The sequence below is a fragment of the Aulonocara sp. 'chitande type north' Nkhata Bay genome, linkage group LG13 (genome assembly GCF_057382095.1).
Source record: "Aulonocara sp. 'chitande type north' Nkhata Bay isolate Kocher_YH1m ecotype deep benthic linkage group LG13, A_spYH_male_GT1.1, whole genome shotgun sequence".
Classification (NCBI taxonomy): domain Eukaryota; kingdom Metazoa; phylum Chordata; class Actinopteri; order Cichliformes; family Cichlidae; genus Aulonocara; species Aulonocara sp. 'chitande type north' Nkhata Bay.
In genome coordinates, this window is record NC_141356.1 from 23,468,763 (window position 1) to 23,492,156 (window position 23,394).

The following is a 23,394-nucleotide window of genomic DNA, read 5'->3' on the forward strand; positions in this document are numbered from 1 at the left end:
TAATGGAATAATCTATCGAAAATCAATGAGCTGCATTTTCCCAGGCCACATTTTTGAGGATGTTGCACTTGGCTGTTCCTTCCCTCCCAAGAGACTTTGGAGGTGTTGAAGACTGCTTATTTCGTTGTAGCCCAATCGATAACCTCATTACTCTTTGTCAAGTTAAATCCAACTGCCCCAAGCAATGAAAGTCACAAGAAAGTCATCTGTGCCACCAGATCTCCGTGTAGACACTCCCTGTATGTCCAGTTATTTTCACCAGCATCTTCCTCGTGTCTGCCTCAGCCTTGACGGTCAATCTCATCTCAGCTAAATGCAATTTGGGCTTTTTATTGAATCACCATTTCTGAATCACACTGTGATTTTTTTTTTCATACAGTTTCATTCTTACACTGTAGCCATTCCAATCAAGTCAGTGGATTAAATGTGTTGAAAGTGAAACTAGGTCACTGCTAGCATTGCTGCTGCAACAAATAAATTAAAATGAACAGAAAATATTTAGGGGTGTTTATTTAAAATGAAAGCAGCCACAGAAAAGTAGTATAATTTGATTTTTTTATTTTCCCCAAATTTAGTTAGTACAGTCAAGGATGACCAAAATGCATCAAGCCTGACCAGCAAGAGAAAATTGCATAGCTGTGGATGGAAATCAATGACAGTGGAGGGCATTTGAAAATTAAATTTTCTAATAATGACCCTGACTGTGGATGTCTAATTGGAGTCAAAGTCAGAGTGAATGATAATACGGACACCAACCTGTCTATTCACAGTTCCTTTTTCAGGCATGGAGTATGTCTGTGTGGAAACTCAAAGACTGAGCGTGCCTTGACATGAACGAGACAAAACATAATCAAAACACACATCGGGCCAGTGGGGAACAGGTGTGTTGGAGAAAGCTATTACATGGGTTTTGATGGAAAAGGATGAATTGGGTGCACATGAGAGCAAAATAAAAACAAACGACAATGAAAAAAAGAAAATCAAAAATCACATAGACAGCAACCTTTGCATGAAAAGATGCCGACGACTGGCTTAGTTTAATCGATGAAAGTAATCTATTACTATGCAAACCTGTGTGAAAACGTATTCATCCTGTACGACGAGTGAGTTGGTGTCTACGTGTCCAGGGAAGAGGTACTGTCTGTTGCCTTCTGTGCATCGCTGGGCTCTGCACTTCACATACTGAGCACCTGGAAAGAGACAAAAGGAAATCAATCAGAAGTTGATTACAACCATTTATCTTCAAACAGTACTTTGTATGCAGTGGAGCTGCTATACAGTATGTAAATCCAAAATCCACTCCAAGTTCATCGCTCTGGAACAATTTTCAGCTTGTGTAACAGTCAAACACTGACACTAGTCACCAAATACTTTTAAAATCCAAATTAGATTCAAGACTATTAGAGTCAAAGCTCTGGCAGCGTTACACGACAAAGTAAATTTCAAGATGTTATTGTGCCAGACAAGGAGAGGTTGTATGGTAATTCTGATACACATTTTCTCACCACAGGAGGAATATGAGCATCATTTCTAATGCAGGAGATTCCTTTAATTGGTTTGACAGAATAGACCACGCTGTTTAGAAAGGGGAAGCTGAGGTTTGTCTATGAAACTCAGGGGGGAGATTAACGAGAAGAAACATCCATCAGCCCACTAAAATTCTCCGTTTTTGTCAGGAGACACCTATTCTGCTTTACTAGACTTCAGGGACCAATCTGAACAGAAGAACAGGTCTCATCTTGCCCGTGACCTCGCTCTAAATGAGAGGCAAGGGGTCCTGTGGGTCTTGCTACTGCAGCAAACTGGAGTGCAGTACTCACGGCCTTTTCCGATGCGCGTCTCAATGTGGACCACATCTGATTCTCTGTCTAGCCCCATTACCGCCCTTGAAAGAAGAAGAGGAGGAGAAAATAAAGAGGAGCGGAAAAAGGTTGGTGGGCAAGAAAAGGAAAAAAATGCTCAGATGGACATCACTATTCTGTGAAACCCATAACAATATGTTTTTATTTCCTGTAGATCGGTCAATGTACGATCTGTGCCACCAGCGGCAATTAATCTCAATTCACCAACAACAAAGGAAACGGCAAAAGAAGAGTAGTATGGCATGGCGGGGGGCTTGGCAAAACATCCCCCATTCCCATAAACACATACCATGGCAAATGTGTGTTTTTACAAAATTGTAGGAGGCTCCGGCCTTATTTTGAAAAATAACTATTTGGCATAATGTGCATGAAGAAATAGTATTCAAGTGGACAAATAATGCAGTGTTTCGAGTGCTGCTTCACCCGCTGCGCTCTTCTTATTTATCAAACATCTAACTGTTCATGCATGTGGAGAGGATGTCCTCCAACCAATGTCCTTTCTTTCCCAGCAAAAAACCCACTGGGTTTGACACATACTATGACAAACAGGGATAAACGGCCTCACATCAATATTCACTGCCTTGTGCCCGCACAGTCAAGATTACTAAATGACAGCGACAACAAAAACAGCATGTCATGTTTGTGCTATGGACAAAGAAACATATTCCTTCAGGTCTACGTGACGTGGATATAATCAGTTTCGAGCTCGACTGCTGTGTGTGAGATCTGCTTTTGACTAGAGGTCACAGGATCCCTCTAAGACTATAGAGTCGTGAACACTCTGATGATGCAAATTGCAATCACTGTACAGAAGGAGTTAAAAAGAAATACGGGGGTCGACATAATCATACCAGTAGAATCTGCCTGGCATCACGTTGTCATGAACAAGCTGCCATTTTCTCCCAAAGTCCATCGAACTGTACAGCTGCAAGACAAAAACAGGCTGATCTTCATCACGCGTAAAATTTTCAGGAATAAGATGTTACTGAGCATCGAACATTATTTTATTCCCACTTTAAGTTTCATTGTGGATTCACTCAGAAGATACCTTGCTGTCATGACTATAGGCGAGTATCCAGTTCTCCTGCGCGGGATGGAAGAGCAGGCTCAGGATGTTGAAGTTAATGGGATGCTTTTCAAAGCTCGCCCCTTCATCTGAACTGATGAGAACAGCGCTCTCTACTTCTGGGTCACTAAGTACCATTATCTAAAGTACAAAGGGCCAGATGATGTGTATTTATACACACACACACACATATACATGTATGTGTAGGTGAGAGAGAGAGAGAGAACAACATTTAAAAAAAAAAAATAATAAATTTCACGCCAGGAAGATGTAATAAGCAACAGGTAAATGCTAACCTTCTGTTTGTTGGTAGGGCAGACGTAGAGGTAACTTAAAACTGTCCTTGAACCCACTTTGTCGTTGAGTTTGGTGTAGGTGCTCCCATAATCAGTGGATCTGGACACAAACAAAAAACATTTCATGTCTGATGAAAAAAATCCATTAGAGACAAATTTGAAAGCCCCATAGCAGAGTGTTGGGATGTTTTAGCCCATTAACTGCAAATCACTTATTCTTTAGAAGACTCCAGAGTATACCATACTTTTTTCGATAGATTTTCTACCATTCGGGCAGCCTTTTGCTTTAAGGGATGAAAATCTACTTGCACAGTCTACATTCATGCTAATGTAGGTTTTGTTGCTCCTGCAAAGTGCTGCGTTAAAAAACACTGCTACACTAAAAACTGCCATTCATTGCAGCTCAGATTATAAAAGGACTAAATGTGTAATGTAATCAGAGGGTGGTGTTTGGCTGAAAAGCAGGGCTTTCAAGTAGTAACTGTAGAGCTAATTTTTACAGAAATATGCTGGATAAAAAGATAAAATTAATCACTGCTAAAAGTAACCCCACGGTGCTTTTAGCAAGTAGTGAGCGGGCGTCTATTTTGTTTGTTTGTATCTTAGGCTTCAGGCAGCCACGCCAAGTATTTTGAGTGGTAAGTAGCAAAACCCAGCTTTGAAAGCAAGATGCTGAGTCACATACAAATTTGCACAGCAGTGTACATGCATATAAATAAATATTAATAAAAGTTAAAGCTTTGAAGTCAGCTTTAATTTAATTTGCTCTAACTAGCTGCAACATCTGCCTATTATTTTTGAAAATACAATTTCAGTATTTATATAAATATTTCCAAAACTTTAATTTGCTCTCCAGACTGTGGAGTCTAAATTGCAGATAACTTGGCAACTCATCACTTGTGTTCCAAGGGGGAAGCTACGTTTTAATTACTCTACAATTGCGCTCACTAGCCACTTCATTAGTTACACCTGTTCAGCTGCTCGTTAAAGCAAATATCTAATCAGCCGATCAAGTCAGTGCATTTAGGTGTGAAGAGATGTTCACACTGAGCATCAGAATTGGGGAGAAATTTGATTTAAGTAACTTTGAATGGAGCATGGCTGTTGGTGCCAGACGGGCTGGTCTGAATATTTAAAAAATTGAGAGTACTTGGGTATTCCCATGGTATGGTCAGAATTTGGGGTAAACAACATGAAAGCATGGATTCATCCTACCTTGTATCAATGCTTCAAGCTTCTGATGGTGTAATGGTGTCAGGGATACTTTCTTGGCACACTTTGGGCCCCCTAGTACCAATTGGCAATCATTTAAACACCACAGTCTACCTGAGTATTGTCGCTGACCAGCAGAGTGGCAGAACTCAAATTATTTCAAACTGGTTTCCTGAACATAAAAAAATGGCTTCCATAGTCTCCAGATCTTAATCCAGTACAGCACCTTTGGGATGTGGCAGAAATCTGCATCAAATGTGTGAGCTTATCATGTCAGTATGGACCACAATCTCTGAGGAGTGTTTCCAGTAGAATTAAGGCAGGAAAAGTCTGTTTTTTCTTTGGCCCTTTGTTAAGATCAACTTTTGTTTAAGCATCAAAACTTATCAAAGGTTTTTAACAGCATTTAGGACAGGTGAAGAAGACAGCCAAGTCATTTTTGAGGCCTCCCTGGCTAGCAGTTGAAGGATTTGTATGCATGTGATAGAGGATTTTCCTGATTTTCCTTCTTAAATACTGCCAACTTCTTCCCGTATCACAATGTGAAGAAAGAATCTTAGAAAAGCTTCCTTGTAACTTTGGAATTTTCACTCCACCTTCAACCCTAAAAGGTCCAAATAGTTCATCCTTAATTATAGCAGCTCTTACCAGGACCCCTTTTCCACCTCCACCTCCGCCCGGTGCACTTTGTGTTTAGTAATCCAGCCACGGACACATCCGTCTGCTCCAAAAACAGTCACTGTCATTTCATCTTGTTCTTGTTCAGCCAGAACTGGAGGGGTTACCCACATTCTTCTGCATTTAATTTGTGCCATTTTTAACAAAACACTTCATTATTTGTTAGTCACTCAAAGAGGTTTTGCAAACATCTAAAAGTCACTGCATGGTTTTTGATATTTCCCTGTTATTTAAATCTCGTCATGGGCTACCTGAGATAATTAATTTGTCCAGTAATTATGAACACCTTAATAAACAGTGTGAATCAATTTAGCCTGCTCCCTCTCATATTACAGAAACATCACCTGAAAATGATAAACAGCAACAAGCTTTTAGGCTTATATGTTTTGGAGTTGAATAGTGTGCATAGAAATTATTATATGATGAATACTAACCTGCCAAGTGATTGTGCATGCAGTGTAGTTATATGAAGAATGATATGTAATTTAGCAACAATCGTGTAGCTTGAGGACTCACATGCACAGAAACAAATATGCAAGAGACAGGATATGTATTATCACTGCTGACAAACATGCTATTAGTAGGCAATACAAATGCATGCTGCATGAAAGCTGTAAAAACAAGAAGGAACAGCTGAAATACAAAAAAGGTGCAGTGAAGGATGACATCAGCTAGTGAAGGTGAAGCCACTGTTGAAGCAAATTAATACATTTGGCTCAATGATTAGTTTGCCAATAAAGTGAAAGCAAGGCTAGTGTATGACATCACACTGCTGATTCTATTGATCAGCTACTGGTTCCAATAAAGCCAAAGGAAAGAGCAGACAACACTATTCACATAGGATTTGTATTGTCAGGGGAGCTTTATGTGACTTAGACATTTACCCAAAACACGGCATGTAAACTGTTGATTTGCTTGAATTGAATAACATGTCTGCTAGCCAGCTACAAAACTAATGTTACTATAGACTGCCAAATAACTACATTTGAGCTTGCATTTTGTATGAGTGGGTGTCCATGCTGTGTGGCAGAATTGATACCTGAGTTTGCATGCAAAAAGCAACGAAACATAAAGAGGCAAAACACAGGTGCACAGAAAAAAGACAGACATCACTGTGATGTCTCCATGCATTCGATTATTATGCCATGGCACTTCTGTATGAGGTAGATATTTTGCTGTGGACTAAATTACAGACATGTTACATCTAAAAAGGATTAAGATTATAGATTACTAGGAAATATTGCTATAGTAAAGAAACACAAGATTGCTAACTAAAGTCACTGCAACATATTTTTTAAAAGCTAGTTGTGCAAATATTTAAAAGAAATACCCATACCTTATAGGACATTTCTTGAACAAAGTTGTTTGGCCTCAGGAATACACATAACGTACAATATTGTGCAAAAGACTTTAGCACAGCCTAATTCCTTTACATTTTTACCCAGACTTTCTTGTATTTGTTAAAGTGTTCTTGAGCAATAGTTCTCAAAGCTTTCTGAATTTATTTTAAAGTTAATTTAAACTGGACATTGGCTGCTTTTTCACTGATTCTCGTCTTTGTAACTGACAGTTTACAGTGTAGCTTTTGTTTTGTTTTTGTTTGTTAAGCCTCTTAATACTGATCTATCAATCATTCAAATAAAAAAAAGGTGTTGCATCAGACAGCTTCGCAGAAAAAACTGTTTTAAATTGTATCTTTAGGCACTTTGTTACAAGCAGCCTGTTCCATAAACACATGATTTGTTCCCATTTCTTTAGCTGAATCTACAAACAATGGCAAAGATAACACAGTTTGACAGGCGTTAAATAGTATTTTTGCACCAACAAGGTGATTTGCAAAGAGCTGAAAATCTTGACATGCTGTGCAGTGTTTCCTCAAGAAAATTGAGGAAACTGGAGAAATGGAGGACAAAGGAAAAGTGCCAGGTCTACAAAACTATCTACAGCAGAGAAAGAGTATCTAAAAGCAAAAATCCAACAAAGACCTGACACAGGACATGAAGAGGTACTAATATGAGTGTTTTATAGTAGTCTTTAAACATGGTGGACACTGTCACGGTTTAGGTCTGCATTTCAGCCACTGTTTGTTCAAGATCTGTTCAAAATTAATGTTATAATTAACATATAGTATTCTATATAGTATTGCTGGCAAACAAACACACTGCCAATGCAGTAAAGGCATACCTGGATAGAAGAACACACAATGGAACACTATCAGTTATGGATTATCCTACCGAGATAGCGGACCTCAACATTGTTCAAGCAGTGTGGGTTAAAGAGCAAACTTCAGGCAACATTCAAAGAAGAGCTTTGAATGACTTTCAGAAAGTCTTGAAAACTATTCCTGAGGAATACTTGAAGAAATAACAAGAAAACTCACCTAAGGGATTTTTTTTTTGAAAATGTGTGTTGAAGAATGAAGATAGTCATACTGAAATATGAACTTTTACAAACTTTGTAGATTGGTGCAAACTCTGCTTCTTCCTAATACTGAATTTCTATATATGCATGTGCACATTTCAATAAACCGCTGAACCTATTTTTCCATTTTCCTAGCAAAATAGAAAGAAATGAGGTGTGACTCAAGACTGCTAGCCAAGACTGTACTTTGGTGAATAATATCAAATGTTAGAAAATTATTTTTATGAGAAAATTCCACAAGATACATTTAGTGTTTTGGGGATTTTATCAGGAAATTTGTCATCGCTGTAAGATGGTGTATATTTCACACCGGGGCTAATTTGAAGACTCGTGCGTTCGAAATCATTAAGGAAAGCTCACACTTTAAAGCTTTTTGACACCCAACAAGATAACATGAACGTCAAAAGAAGGAATATGATTTATGAGAGCCAAGTCTGGCAGATTTCTGCAGTGAAAAGTTGGGATAATAATCAGGCAGTTCTCACAGAAATCTGCAACAGAAATAATTTAACTCTGACAAAGACATCATGCAGACTAAACATCAATTCCCTGCATGTCAAACAAGTCTCTGCAAGCTGATTTAAACGATACACTGACATGTAATAAAACCAGGTACGGAATCAATTAATGAAGTCCAGGTATGTAATGGAAAATGTTAATCAGTAAATATAGAATATGCTCTTTGTTGTTGAAGGGCTAAATCATCCAGCATGACTACAGTCCTTGAATACAACATTATTCTGCGTAATGGACACATTGCAAGCTTACAGTATAAGAGTAATAACTCTCCTTTCATACTGTTTGTACATTGAAGGCTGTGAGGAAGGAATTTTGAAGACTTCCTTTCAAGTGCTGTGATGAAATCCCCTTTCATATAGCTTTTAATCTTAAATTAGAGCCAGAATTGCCTTTTATTCTCTGTGCTTTCAACTGATTTAGATATTTAGTTTCATCCTCTTTCATTAGGTTTTCTTTTCAGTAGGGAAAACTTAAAGTGCTCACATTATGCTTTTTGAGTTTCTCCTCTAACCCTTTAGTCTGTTACATGGCATTTTTTTGTAAATGTAAAAGGTTTTCAAAGTAAGAGAGGACAAATGTAGTTATTCCCTCCCATGGAAAATAGTGCTTCTGAACGGTTTGAAACACTTGTAGTTCAGGATTTTCTTCTCTTACTTATCTGTGCCACTACACAGCAGACTGTTATACTGCCCACATGGAGGCAAGTTTGGCACACCCTCAAACAAAATGGACAAAACACTCTGAATTATCTGTTGCTGCTGAACACATGCATACCCAACAATGCAAGAAATAAAAAGTCACTGGATTACTTTTATTTTGGTGGCAATCTCCCCGCAACAATAAGAAAATCCTTATAAGTGCTAGCACTGTGCACAGCTAGTGTGGTTAACATTATTGTTTTATGCATTTGTTTCTCTGCAAATCTCTTTGCACTTGCATGTTGTACTTTGCTGAATTCCCAATAAAGCTACAGAATGCACATAAAACAGTGACACGAACACAGCCAATTTAGACCAACGCACAACATTATTTTGAAGCAATTTTTTTAACCTGCTACTCGGTGCATCTAAAAGAATTGTAGCAGCAAGCTACAAACAGCAGTGATGCTGTGTTTTTTTTAATTTACATGTAAATTTATTGGTTAAGCTAAACCTTTTTGTTTACAGGCGACAGTTTTACATGTAACCCAGTGTTACCTTGCTTTGGACTAGCTAACTGACCAATCAGACCAATCCTTCCTGAAAGGTAGTTTAAAAGGAACAGGAGCTAAAGCAGAGTGTATAAAAATAATCTATGTTTAATTGATCCTTGTGGGGAAATTCCTCTCTGTATTTAACCCATTCACGCAGTAAAGTGGTGGGCAACCATTGGGCTGTAGAACAGGGAGTAGTGGGTAAGGACAGTACCTTGCTCAGGGGTACCACAGGGTAGCCGTTCAGTGGATTCAAACCCCCGACCTTCCGATCATAGGGCCACCACTCTACCTACTGAGCTATCCCTGCTCTATGAGTATGAGTATCCCAGTACAGCCTGAGAAAAGCAGTGTTTTCTTTTAATATTAAAAATTTAATGAGACAGATTTTAAAATAAATGTAAATAACAACCAGCTGTATTTAAACGCAATCAGAAATTTAGATCTGTTGCATGTAAAGACACTTGCACAAAACTGCTATCCACAAAAAGGGGCAGATGTGTTCATCATCTTGGTTCTCATATTTCTCCTCAGCACAAACGGCCAAACCAAGCTTCAGTTTTACCTGAGTGCCTCCAAATGTAATTTCACTGTATAATTGGATAGACACCCAGTGTCTGCTATCATTGTCTGTGCATTAACTTGAATCGTTCCGTTTGCTGTTGACATTGTTTTCAAAGCCTTACCCTAAACGCATTTGTATTTGTGCTTAAGTACTGCTTTCAGCTGGCATATCGCTCTTTGATTGCAGTGGTGGAAGTAAGCCTCTTAAACGATGTTACTATATTGTGATGTTTCTTGGGCAGGAGCGGCAGGCATCTCAAAACACAAAAGGCACTTGATGCGTGTTTAGATGGCTTCTGTAAGTCATCCGTTGATCCGAACACTGCGTCTTGCCACCAACAGAGGCCTGCAGCTGTAGTCATAAATCATTTATTGTGTTATCACAGAAATCATTTACTCCCTTTTCTTTTCATAACATTCAAATCTCTGCTTTTCTAATACTCATACTAAGAACCTTTGTGCATCCCCGGAGGAACACTCTAATTTACTCGTGGTGCCATTGTTAAGCAGACACCTTGATGATGGAAGACCTCCTGTACACAATATGGGATTTCAAAATGTGTCAAGTCGGGTGTAAATCTTAGTGCCGCCTCTGGTGAAACAGATATTAATTTGAAACTCTATGCTTGGCGGACTGATGGTCTCTTTTTCACGTGTATTTCAGAATGAAATGAGTTCTCTGCAGGCTATGGCAGAGGTGAGAGAAAAGGCATATCAGAGGCTGGATTGGGCTCTATGGTATAATCCTTAATGAATTCCATTCTTATTTATGACCTGACAGGGCACTGTAACTCACCTCTCAATACATACTGAATGAAATTACTACGGCTATATAGCAGCAATTGCATGTCAATTGCTTCTGAAACAAAAGGTTACAGATGACAATCAATCAAAAACTCCATCACAAAGTTTCTAGGTCAGAGGAAAAGCACCACAGATCCAAACAGAGAATCCCTCAGATCATTCTTAAGGTTTATCTTTCAGAAATAGTCCTGCTGATGATGGACAGAAAATAGGTTGGGCCTTCTTTAAAAGGTTGTTGTGGTGCTAGTTGTGTTATTTATGGAACTCCAGCAAGCAAAAAGAGGATGGTACTTCAAGATGCTTTATTAAAACATACTTCATATTGGCTTCGAGTGAAACTTGATTGTTCGTATCCTAGCAAGGGAGAACACTATAAATCATGCTTACAGTATCCAGCACTCGATGAATATATTATTGTTGTTGTTCTTGGCTTGTGATTTTGCATTTTTATAAAATTCCTGCAGTGATACCGCAACCTTAATATTGGTATGCAAAGGAAAAGATAGCAGAGATTAAAAAAGGAAAACTTACCTCCAGAGTGAGCTCTCGGTAACACCCCCCAGATTGAAGTCATAGAGTTTAGTCAAGATCAGGATCACCTGCAACGTAACCACAACAGACATATTTAATTACAAGTCAAGATCTGCATTAAAAACCTTTGGCTCGGCAGCGCACATTATCTGTCTCCACCTAATGACTTGGAATAAATACAACATGTCCGCTACTTTTCTTTGCTAATAAATATCAGGCTCATACAGTATGTTAGCCCAATGACAAGTGATCCTCATGTTGTCAGGAAATGTCAGTCGACTAGTGGCAGGATCTGAAAAAAGAAATCCATGAAGGCTGTCAAGAGTTGTGTCTGTATCTCATGTGGAATGATACCTACATGACAGAAAACTCTGAACATAATTGTTCAGTGAACAATGAAAAGAAATGCAGTCAGTGGCTGCAATGCACCATCCTCTCTCATTTCCTTTTTTTTTAAACTTCAGCTTTGCTTTTACCTTCAAAACATTTAAGTACCTTGGCTGCAAAAGCACCAACAAATCTCAAATGCTGATGTTACATGTTGTTATTTTACTCTTTTTACTCATTGGAAGACGTCCAGTTCCAGTTTAGGTGGAACATTTGTTCTCTGGGGATGGTTGGACAATGTGTTTCTGGGGAAACAAAAATGCGGCCCATAAAAGCCTGTCAAGGCACAGAGGGCAGAGTGAAATGGTGTGCAAACGCATTATTGTCACTCCAATGGCATTATAAATGACTTCCCGTGGGGATGCTCATAACTCAGGATAGAAAGAGGGGTAGGGTAGAGAGCTTGGGGTGCTGTATGAATTGTGGGAGAAGGAATGGTAGATAATTACAATCAAAGACTAGAAAGATGACATAATATTGTGATTTTATTTAAAAAAAGCCATGAAAGATAGGGCAAAAGCTCAATTACAGTGAGTTTAAAGTATTAACCTTATGGGACCCATGGAACGACTCATTAAACCGTAAAAAGCCACACAAGACTCAGAGGAACAATGACACGTATCTAAGTCTGCTTTGAAAATGTTAAAACCCAATTGACCCACAATTTAGCCATCAAATGGCCACTGTGCATGGCTGGGACTATCTGCATTGCAGGTTAATTAACCAATCACACAGTGAGATAAGCATTTGCATAACTAAATGCACCATGTCTGCAAGGTCCAACGCTGGAGTCAGAATCAATTTGGAGCGCAGACTTAGTTAAATGGCTGTGATGTTAGTCCTAATTGCCTGCTTTGAAAAATAGATACAAGAGGAAAAACTGAGCCAAACTGTTGATCGTTTGTCTCTTCAGTTCTCTTTTGCTAACAACAATGAATCTGTGTCACGGGATATTATAAATACTACGAGGTAAATTGAATCTGGATTTGATTTTATCAGTGTCAGAACTAGAGCAGTTCATTCTTAACCACCGGCATTCAAACATCCAGCACAGCAAACGAATCGAGTGAACAACGATTAGATGTTCACAGTTTCGTGGGTTTCAATCATTTCTGCTGTCTTGCACGTGAATTCCAAATGAACCAAATGTACATAAATGTAGCTGGTGATGTAAAATAACCTTGATAAAAATAGCCCCAAATGGCAAAACTTGATAACGAAAAGCCTCTCTGCACCCAAGCTGTAATTGCCATTAGGAGCTCTCCCTTAACTGTTGTCAACGTGTTTGTGTGGTTGGCTCATTAACAAAAGCTGACCCACTGAAATGGGTCAGTGAAGATCTACCTCAGGGACCAACAGACTAGTGAGGCAGCTGACTGTTTGGATGATTTGTCCCTAAGTGGATACATCAAGAGTATATCACTGTAGACTGCACGTTCCCACATCTTCAGCGTTATTGATAGGCTGTGCATCTGTGACTCAAGTCAATAGGGAGCAACTACTATACATGCAAATGCCGAGACCAGTAGGGACAGCACATGACTTGCACACCAGATGTGTGACTTAAAGTATGAGAATGAAGGTGCATTAAACACGAAATTCTGCGAGTTTGTGGTGCAGCCTTGCATTTATGTAAATACCAGGAACAAACAAACACAAAATGGCTTCCAGAATTATTTTGAGCCTTCTAGGTAAATACAATTCTCCATGCATATCATTGCTCACTTGCATACATGAAATTAAGTAAGGACCCTGGAAGGCCAAAAGCAGTGCATTTATTCATGTTTATGTTTTATTGATGTGAGCAAAGAGAGCTTTGCCCCGGGAAAGTCAACCAATCATTTTTCAGATTGGCTCTCACCCTCCGAGGAGTTGGGTTTAGTCATCCTTTTATCCTAACATTCTATTCTTGTCGCAGTTTTTTCCTTCTTTGCTTCCTCTTTTCTTTCTTTCGTTCAATCTCACCTCATTTGTTTCTTTCTTCCTTATAGAACAGACTCTCCAATTACTTTCTTTATTTTTAATCCAGCATTTTTCGTTTGGCGACAGAGGAAAAAGAAAACATTAAAAGGCACACACAGACAGGTCGTTTTTGCCAAAGATTTGAACTCTTAGATGACTGAGTAAACAGCCTCCATGGCAACAAGTGTTAAAAGCCATAATTTAATTGTGATTATTTTTTTTAGCTTAATTCAAAAGACTTAGCAGCGAACAGATCCACCAGAGTTTTTCCTGCCTAATGGTTTAGTCACTCTAAAATAGAAATAGGTCAGAAACCTCATTTCAACTTGGAAAAATCAGTGGGTTACTTTGTGATTTCGTTCAGTTTTTTTGCTGTCAGAAGCCGATTGCATGTAGTAGCAGCCAGCTGTTTGCTCAGACGTTGAGCGTGCAACACCGTCAACCTCTGGGTTGGGTGACCGTTTTTGATTACAAGGTGACAATCATGGCCCGACTCAGATGTACTGCAATGACTTTCAGACAGATTAGTGAAGGTTTGGAAATAGCTCACATGATGCAATCAATCTTAGTAATGCACGGATAAGCTCAACTCGTCTGCAAAGCATCTCTTTGCAATGGAGCACTCAACTCAACTAACTACTTGAGTCGATTGTTTAGATATTTTTTGTTTATATTCCTACATAAAAGCAAGGTTACTGAGTGTCTTTGTAATTTTTGCTGATCCTGCAGCCATCCTGCAGCAACTATGTCACTATTTGTGGAGCGATTTCTGAAGTTTCACAACTATGAGGTTCTTGGTGGAGTCTGAATGTGAGGAGTGTCTGTGAATGTCAATATCTGTGTCTGTAGATGGCAACAGACTTAACGCTCCCAACTTAACCACATTCAATCTCAAACTTAAAGCAGACTGATAGCAGACTGACTCTGTCCTACCACGTTATTGCCTGAATCAGAAAAGGTTCGAAGACAGCAATGTACTGCGAGTGTTCACAGACCTGGTCCTCATCTCATCAGATCAAAAGTTCATTTTCCGCAATTGAAATAATGCATCTTTGGATGCCACCAAAAATTTCTCTGCTCAGGAAAAACCCTGCCTACGCATTCAACTTGCACATCTGTGCAGGCCAGACAGCATATGCAATGACAGCCTGTGGACTGAATCATGTCTCTACAAATTCCATATCAATCCGACTTTTGTTTTAAGCGAAATGGTCAAATTTGAATGTGCTTCAGTGGGACATGAGAGGCATCTGAACATAGTTGGTGGGCAGAATATTTTCTACACAACTCGCAATTTAGGTATGAATCATCTCTTTGTACTGTACTGAAAAATGGCTATTAATAAAATAAAATAAAATAGACTGTTGCTGCACATCAACACAGTTATTTTGTGATTTCTAGCACCAAGCTTCAAATGGAACCTGTTGCTTATTCAGCCCCAAGTAAAGCATAATTAGGCTGGCACCCCTCAAATATTGTTTCTGCCTAATTGGGTAGTCAAGGGAAGCAAAGGAACCCTTACTCTAAACATCACACCTCCAGACTGTTATTTTTCTGCTCAGGAGTAACACATCGCGGGAAGTAGAAACAATCTTTAGAAATGCGAGAAATGAATCCACTTTCATGTGGATCTGGTGCTGTTTTTGAACATAACTAGAGGGGACAACAAGGAGCTAAATTAATTTCCAAGGGACCCCCAAAGTTGATACCAGTGAGTGATGTAAGGTTCATTGTAATAACTCAGCTAGCGGCTGATGCTCACCGAAGCACTGACATATCTCTATTTTGTTACTTACCTTTAGCCTCTGCAAAGTTCACTGCTACAATGACACACATTTACATTTTCATGAATACACATAAGCTTTGTATATTGTACTGCAGGGTAAACATTCATACAGTGAGCGAGCCATCTCCTGGGAGTGACCCCCGTCTATCTGAGCCACAAACGTCTAACAACTCACTGGAATATTTCAACACTAATGGAATTATTTTCATGCATTAGATATTTTATTTTAAAACCAAAATATGCCACCTCTCTCTGACAGCTGTCAGGAGGTCAGTTTTGTGATCTCCCAAAAGAGTAAAAGTGGTTTTTGAATCCATCAAGTGACTGAGTAAGACATAATCTGACAAGCCTTGCCTTAACTGGCATGCGAGTAGATACATGTGTACAGTCTTCTCTAAGAGCTTTTCATGTGTCCAGCTGTAATAAGTAATATGACAGTGCAGACTTGAGAAGCGTCAGACTGGGTTTGAGGTCGTTTAGGAATGACGTCAACGTTGGAGAGTTTGGTGATTTTTTTCCTTTTTTTTCACTCATTTTTTCACTCGTCTCTTTCGCCTCAGTCCAACCGGTCGAGGCAGATGGCTGCCGTCGCTGAGCTTTGCTCCGCCTGAGGTTTGCTCTGCCTGAGGTTTCTTCCTGTTAAAACTGGATTTTTCCCCCCACACTGACACAAAGTGCTTGTCATAGGGAATAATCGGGTTTCTCTCTTTCTATGTAATATTTTACCCTACAATGTCAAGAGCCATGATTTCATTTGACTTCCTGATTTGGCTATTACTCACCATTTTTACCTTATTTTGTGCTCAACAAAGTGTGTGTCATTGAAGATTTTCAACTTAAATATTTCATTCATTAAGTGTTTTAGGTGATTTTTTTGAGCAAGGGAAGAATATTTTCATAGAACAACAACACATAGAGATTTATAACAAGTATCAGCTCAGTGTCCAACACCACGCAACTTTTCTGTTTTGTTTCACAGCTCTCAAAGCACCATTTTTGGCAGCAGTGGGCAGCTGTTTACAGTGAAAAACCTCCAACACACTCCTGCACAGCAGCTCAGCAGCAAGCAACAGATAGAAACAGTTAGTGCTTAGCTTTTTCACAAGCAACAGATAGAAACAGTTAGTGCTTAGCTTTTTCACAAGCAAATAGATAGATATATGCCTTTATGCTAAAAATGTATTAGTATCGTTGTAGTTTTAAGTCTCATGTTGTAGTTGTTTGAACCAGGTGGTGCTGGTCCCAAAAATTCTGGATCATTCAAGCCATAGCAGAAAGGTTACTCCAGCAAAATAGGCGACATGCAAAGAGAGAAATCCAAGAAAGGTGAGAACTGGTGAAAAAAATCACTGGTTGACAACAAATATAAGATAAGCTGTATCATAATGACTGATGTGAACAATAAGGGTACTCTATTGTATTCTATTCTAGTCTGTTCTATTCTATTATTTCTGCAAAATGGAGCCTGGGTAAGCTATGCCTAGCTTTTACAAAAATCCCATTCAGCATTTACATAATTTCATACCCGTGTCACCCCATCCACAGGCACTCTCTATGCTCTTTCAAATAAGAAGCAATGGAAGTGGTTTGAAAGAGGTGAAAAATGTACAACACCTTGGGGTGAGCCATATCTAACCAATATTGCTGATCCACAGAGACCCCCTAATGCATTCAGGCTATTATCAAACACCAAAAACTGGTGAATACAGCAAGCTGGAACTCTCCGCTCTACCTAACTCCACTCCATTCCTGTTCAGGCAAATGCAATCTTGAAGACATAAAAATAAAGTCTGTTTCATTTGTTGTTAAGCTCATTAGATTCTCAACTTCATTAAGGAAATAAAGGCAAAAGCCAAGGGCAACAAAGAGTAATTTGAGTAATTTGACAAAGACTGCTTTCTTTAAGTCAACTACCTAATTAATATCCTTGATCTCCTACCTACACTGAGCACATTTCAGGTTTGCTGCAGACTATCGCTTTTAACATTCATCTCCTGTGCTTTGTGGGGGGGAAAGACCTCCATCAAAGCACAAGAAAAAATATTGCTGTTTTGTGTCTTTTGTTGAGCCAAATGGGACTACCAGTGTAGTTGTAGTAAGTCATCCGTGTATCAAAATGAGCTCATCTCTTTTGTTCCACAACAGATTCAACAAAGTAGTCATAAAACGTTTTCCTTTTTTTTTGGCTAAGATTAAAGATTAATATATTCATGCATCCATTAGAAATTATCTGATGCAAACACCTGCAGAGAAAAGAAATACAGTATTGGTTGCAAATTTGCATAAATTTCTTTAAGGCTTGACAGCAATGAGGGCAAAATCAAGATGCACTGCAAGTGGGTGGAGGGAAGAAAAACACAACATCTTGATTGTGGCTCTGGGAGGACATCTCCAAAGTAGAGCACTTAGTAGAGACAAATGTCTTTTAAGAAAAATTGTGAGGTCCAAGAGAGGCCTTACTCTGTCCTCATCTTAATTGTGCACCAAATTGATTGTTTGTACTTTTGTGGGGGGAAACATACTCCAGGGGATGATGCTTTCATCAAGTAAACCCCCGCAAAATGTCCCTTGTGCATTAGTCTGCTGTTTCTATGTTTGCTTATCCACTAGACTTTTGAGCTTTGGTCATGTAACCCTGATGCTTCGAGCTTGAGAGGTTTCACCAATCAATTCAGTCCATTAAGAAGGGGGAAATGAATGAAATGGGCAGAATATAAAAGGGTTTCACTTCAATGCAGCTCTATTGTGAGGAGATTTTGTGAACATGTTGTACTTTTTTTCTTGCTAACAACAATACACAATAAACTGTGCTGTTTGTCCTTAATAAGATAAAAGGTTGTGATAGATCTGCTTCAATCTTTTTTTTAAAAGAAAGTTTGGGGTAAGAAGTCATTGAAATACGTTTAATGGACTGGATATGAAAATATAAACTGTCATGGTTTTTTTCTTCCTTATGTTTGATGTTGTTATGCCACGATGCACTGTGGTTTCCTCTAAAAAGGTGGAAAACAAGGAACACAGCATTCAAGGACAGATTTGATTGCAATTTTAGAAGTCATTTAAATGTTTCGACACGTTTAACAAAGTTTTAGTCCCATCCCATGCAATCTAAAATTTATTTGATGCATTGTAAGTGGTGTAGAGAGCCAAAAAAAAAAAAAAAAAAACCCTGATATTTGCATTTTTCTCTTACAGGGTTTTGGCATGTGCTTCTCTTGATTGCTCAGATTTAGAGTTCATAGGTTGAAGGTACAGTTGCATGTTGTCTGTGCATTATCATCTTATTCATTAAGCCACAGAAAACAACCAAGTCTGACGATTAATATGATTATTAGATGAAATATGGTAATATAAAATGTAATACTAAATGAAAAGTTCCCCCAAAATCAAAACTACTATTTTCATTTTGGAGAACTTTGTACAGTCTAATGCCATCTAGGCATTTCTTCCAGTGTCTTCTGTTCTCTCACAGCTTTGGCTCCTAATGGCTCAGCTTCTGCCTGGAGGGGTCTGAGCTAGAGCCAAAGGCGGTAGTTAGTCCAAATTGAGATTTTGGAAGCGAGAAGCCCTCCACCTAAAATGACCCCCTTCACTGCCAAAAGTGCTGAGACTCAGCTCGTGAGCTAAATGTGTCCCACATATAATTTTGTCTTTCTTCCCCTCTTGCTTATTTGCATTTTTCATAATGCAAAGAGAGTAAACTGGTAAACATTAGTTTTAATAAAAATTAAATGCATACACTACGCGTTTTCTTTGCCAATGATACTTTTTAAGGAATAAAGTCCTGCCAAGATCATGTTTGATAGGAAAGTTCTTTTCCAGAAAGTAATGTGCTATGTTCCTCTTTTTCTTCTTTCCTATTTTTTTTTGCCTGTACAAATACTGTACCGAAGTGCTTGTAATACAGTACAGTACAAATATAGTTTGAGCTGTTTAGTTGTAAATATCTTGTGTTAATTTGGCTTATATTTACCCTGACAAAAAGTTGTAAATACAGTCTAGCAAATCAGGCCCTTCTCCTCATTATTATGATAAAGACTGACAGGGGGATGAGCTCGGTGGGTTTCAGCGCCAAATGTTGTTTCCAGTTCATTTGAGAATAATTATGTTAATAAAACAAAAGATCAACCCGTTGCTCTTTTTTAAAAATTGCATCCATATTCAGCCGTGGAGTGTAACACTCGAGGTAAGCCAAAACAGTTTTTTCCGTAGAGAAAACTTCGGGTGTTTTACAATAATTTCTTTTTAGTATTGGCTCGTGAATCTGGATGTTCAAAGCGCAGGACTTTGACACCAGAGACTGGGCTTTTCTGATAGACAATACAAACAGTTTGAAACCCCCTAATCATAGCCATAGTCTCTGATAACTGTTAACAGAGTAAACAAGTGAGATATTCAAATCACTGGTGATTTGACTGGTGGTTTTTCTAAAACTAAAATCCAAGAACAGCATTTTTTCCTAACATCAAAACTAACAAGGAGCTGCCTGTTTATCACCACGCAAAGGTTTTAGCATGCTTTGATTGCAACATGTAGATATTTTGTACATATTTTGTACATTGTAAGAAAAGAATGAATTGTGTGGTCAATGTATTGTCATTTCAAAGTGTCAACATTTTGTGAGCTGACAGATAGGTTAACAATTCTTCTCATGCTGGTGACTAAAACCATGTGATGTGTATTATTTCTGTTTCAAAGCACACTACCAATTTATAAATAAACATAAGGTTCAACATAGTGGCAGTTTTGCCTATTATGTTGGCCATGTATAAATGCATCCATCCAGTCATTTTCTTCCTCATATGCAAGGTTACAGTGGGTTGTCACAGGAGAGAGTTAGTTTGTTGCAGGAATAATGCTTTATTTACAGTACTGTGATTGTGTCCACATGCTGAGGTATTTGCCTACAGAGAGGCTATAGAGAAAGGTTTTCAGCCAATGCAAATGTGCTCCCCTTCAGTCCTCCAGAATCCCAAGTGCACTTTGCTGAATGTGGATGCCACTGTGCATTTGTTGAAAGTTTATGATTTGACAGGAAAGAGACCCACGGTGTAGTTCAGCAAGAAGGAGAGAAGTGCCAAAATCCCAATCAAAGATCAAAAAATACAGTATGAAAACTACAGACAGCAGCTGCAGTGAGCAGCTCCTTTTTTTTTTTTCTCACTGTTTTTAACACACTGCTTCACTTCAGCTCTTTCTATATGATAACTTTGCTCTTCTCTGTGGCTGGCTGATGGACCAAAAAAAACACCACAACCAAGAGTAGCCCACAGGCTTGATTCTGCCTCCATCTGAGTATAGATGTTCTCTGCAGGTAGATGGGCAGTCCACAGTTACCAGCAGACTGCAAATGTGCTACCACCTGTGAGCCATAATTTCACCACAACACAACAGCCTTCAGCCACACATCTATGGCCAATTTAGAATCTCCAGTTAACCTATAATGCATATCTCTGGACTGTTGTAGACAATGCCACAGGCACAGAGAGAGCATGCAAACTCCACACAGAAAAGCCTGAGCTAGCCAATTCAAACCAAAGACCTATTGTTACATTCTCAACTACTTTTCTTGTTGCTGCAGCAAGAGTAGAGCTACATACAACCAATATAATAAAATTTCCATTACTTCTGGGCGGCAAATTAAGCCATTAAAAGAAGCAAAAAAAAAAGACAGAAATGGATAGGATTATAAATTAAAGATGGTCATTTAAACATTCTGAACAGCACTGTTTAATTATAAGTGTGTGTCAAAATCATCGTAAGAAATCAGGGCTTACAAGTTGTTTGCTTTGGCTTCAGAGGATGTGAAATGATCACCATAGTAAAGCTAGAACATAATTAGATTTTATTTAGCTATTAAAATAATTTAGTCTCATTCACAGACATTTATAATGATGGCAGTTCAAATGTGTTCAAATACAATCATTAACTCACATAAATGATGTGTAGATCCTGTCAAGTCTTGTCACCATTTCTGCCATTATTTTGATCCATATTTATTTGCCCATTTATACAGCTTCCGAATTTGACAATAAGTCACTTTTTTTTGTTGGTTTTTTTCTTTGCAAAAGCAAGGCGTCATTTAAAATGATTTGTTACAGGAAACCAATTGAGAGAGTACTCTGTTTTCTAAATGTGTCATTTTGTGTTTGGAAGTTTTCCATCATCTCCATTGATTGCACAGTGTGTGTGGCGCTCAAGGGTTGGGTCCTTTGCATCTCGCTTGATCGGGAAAAAAACGTTTTCCTCCTGCAACTAATGCATTCCTGTCACTGTAACCAGCCAAGTCAAGCTATTATTTAAGCTGAGTGCCACCTGAGCAATCCCAGTCATCTTTAAACGTGATAGTACCGTCTGTGTTTCTTCTGGTAATATGCTGCTGCAAATCCCAGCAATTCCCAACGCACAGTTTGATCAAACTTGTTTTGTGTATCAAGAAGAATAAAACTGAAGACTAAATTAGCCTTGACCTTTAGACATACAAAGTTTTAAAAAGGCACAGTTTGTGTTAGCTCGGTCTCTATGTTAATTAATAAATTTGTCTCCCAATCTGAATATCAATTTTATGATTTTCTCCAATCAGAAAACGCATAAATTTGCTTTTATAACCTAATCACAGTTATATCTACCTCACTGCAGTTATTAAAGCTAATTAATCACATGCAAACCTGTCAAGTATGATTCTGCACCCGCTTTGTCTCTTTGATTAAAGCTGAAAAATAAAACGTGTGCATGTGTTAGTCTTGCACAAATAACGAGAGAGCGAGGTCAAATCAAGTAATGACAGTGTGCTTGAACATACAACTGATGGCAGGCCTTTATTTGCTGCTTAAAATGCACTTTGTGAGGCAAATTTAAATTCTGAGTGCTGAGGAAGTGCTGAGAGGATATGTTGATGTGATGCATTATGGTCCCTGAGCACAAATGATTCATGAAAAAAAAGGGGGCACACATTCATGTCATTTGTGGAGTAAAAACTGGGATTTCAATGAATTATTACTACATCGAGGTAGAGACTTGTAGCCTGTGCGCTATAAAATAAACTGAGACAAAAGGAAATAACAATGCGAATGCTGCCTTTTTCTCCAGAAATGTTTAAAAATTGCCCATCCAACCCTGAGAAATTGTAAGGGTTTTTTTTTTTTTTTTGTTTTTTGTTTTGTGTGTGCCAAATATCAATCTGCCTCTAATAGAGGGCAGAGCTCCAACCACAGCCATAATCATAGATGTTCTGAAGTATGGGGATGGTTAGGTGCTTAAAAAGGCCTTGATCTTTACTTGAGAGCCATTTTCTATCATTAACATTAGCTAACATACCTGTTTGCAGCTAGAGAACACTTTTGATTGCAAGGCAACTGCACAAGTTACCTGGTAGAAGGCGACCAGTCTCCGAACAGTGGTGGTCTGCAATCACTAAGTAGTGAATGTGAATTTCTGTTTAATGTGAATTTCTGTGTATCCAGACAACAACAACTTTGCAACAGAGGACAATTTAAGAATATTTTTTTGCCTTATTTATCCCAATTAATCACCATATTATCACAAGTGATTGCTGACTGACTCCATTATATTGCTGTTTTTTTTATTGCACCATCTTGACACACCAAAATCACTCTGAAAACAGCAGCCAGCTGCAAGTGATCCGGATCCAATCCTTTGTGTTTAAAGCAACCATTTTAAAGATAATGAGCTTGCACGTTCATTGCACACGCTGGCAATAATTTTGATCATGCCGTAGTATCCAACCACCGTTTTCCATGGTGTGACTACAGCATAAGTAACATAGCTGTTTTAGCTAACATAGCTTTGTTGGCTAATGTGCCTGTCACAGCAGACCAAGAGTTACATACACACTCATTAAACACCATTAACCTATAATGCATATCTCTGGACAGTTGGAGACAATGCCAAAGGGCACAGAAAGAGCATGCAAACTCCACACAGAACAGTAACAGAAATGTGCTATCCAAAATAACAAGTTTTAAAAAGGGAAAAAACAACAACAAAACATTTTTACAGATGATAATACTCCTGAAAATCTTTTCATTGTCACTGCAATTTAATGCTATCTTTCAGTAATTGTTATGAGTTGTTACGGACATGCTTTGAATTTA

General features: G+C 38.5%; 1 protein-coding gene across 1 annotated transcript in view; it reads right to left on the reverse strand.

Annotated features, from left to right (window-relative positions):
• The window catches only part of LOC147316093 (VPS10 domain-containing receptor SorCS3-like), a 52,476-nt gene that overhangs the window by 23,396 nt on the left and 5,686 nt on the right, over nucleotides 1-23,394 (reverse strand). Inside the window, exons 2-7 of the mRNA XM_086259288.1 lie at nucleotides 11,146-11,213; nucleotides 3,225-3,324; nucleotides 2,911-3,069; nucleotides 2,714-2,787; nucleotides 1,821-1,885; nucleotides 1,072-1,190 (exon numbers count right to left, since the gene is read on the reverse strand). Of these exons, the coding sequence (XP_086115414.1) occupies nucleotides 1,072-1,190; nucleotides 1,821-1,885; nucleotides 2,714-2,787; nucleotides 2,911-3,069; nucleotides 3,225-3,324; nucleotides 11,146-11,213 (585 nt within the window). The remainder of the gene's footprint in view (nucleotides 1-1,071; nucleotides 1,191-1,820; nucleotides 1,886-2,713; nucleotides 2,788-2,910; nucleotides 3,070-3,224; nucleotides 3,325-11,145; nucleotides 11,214-23,394) is intronic.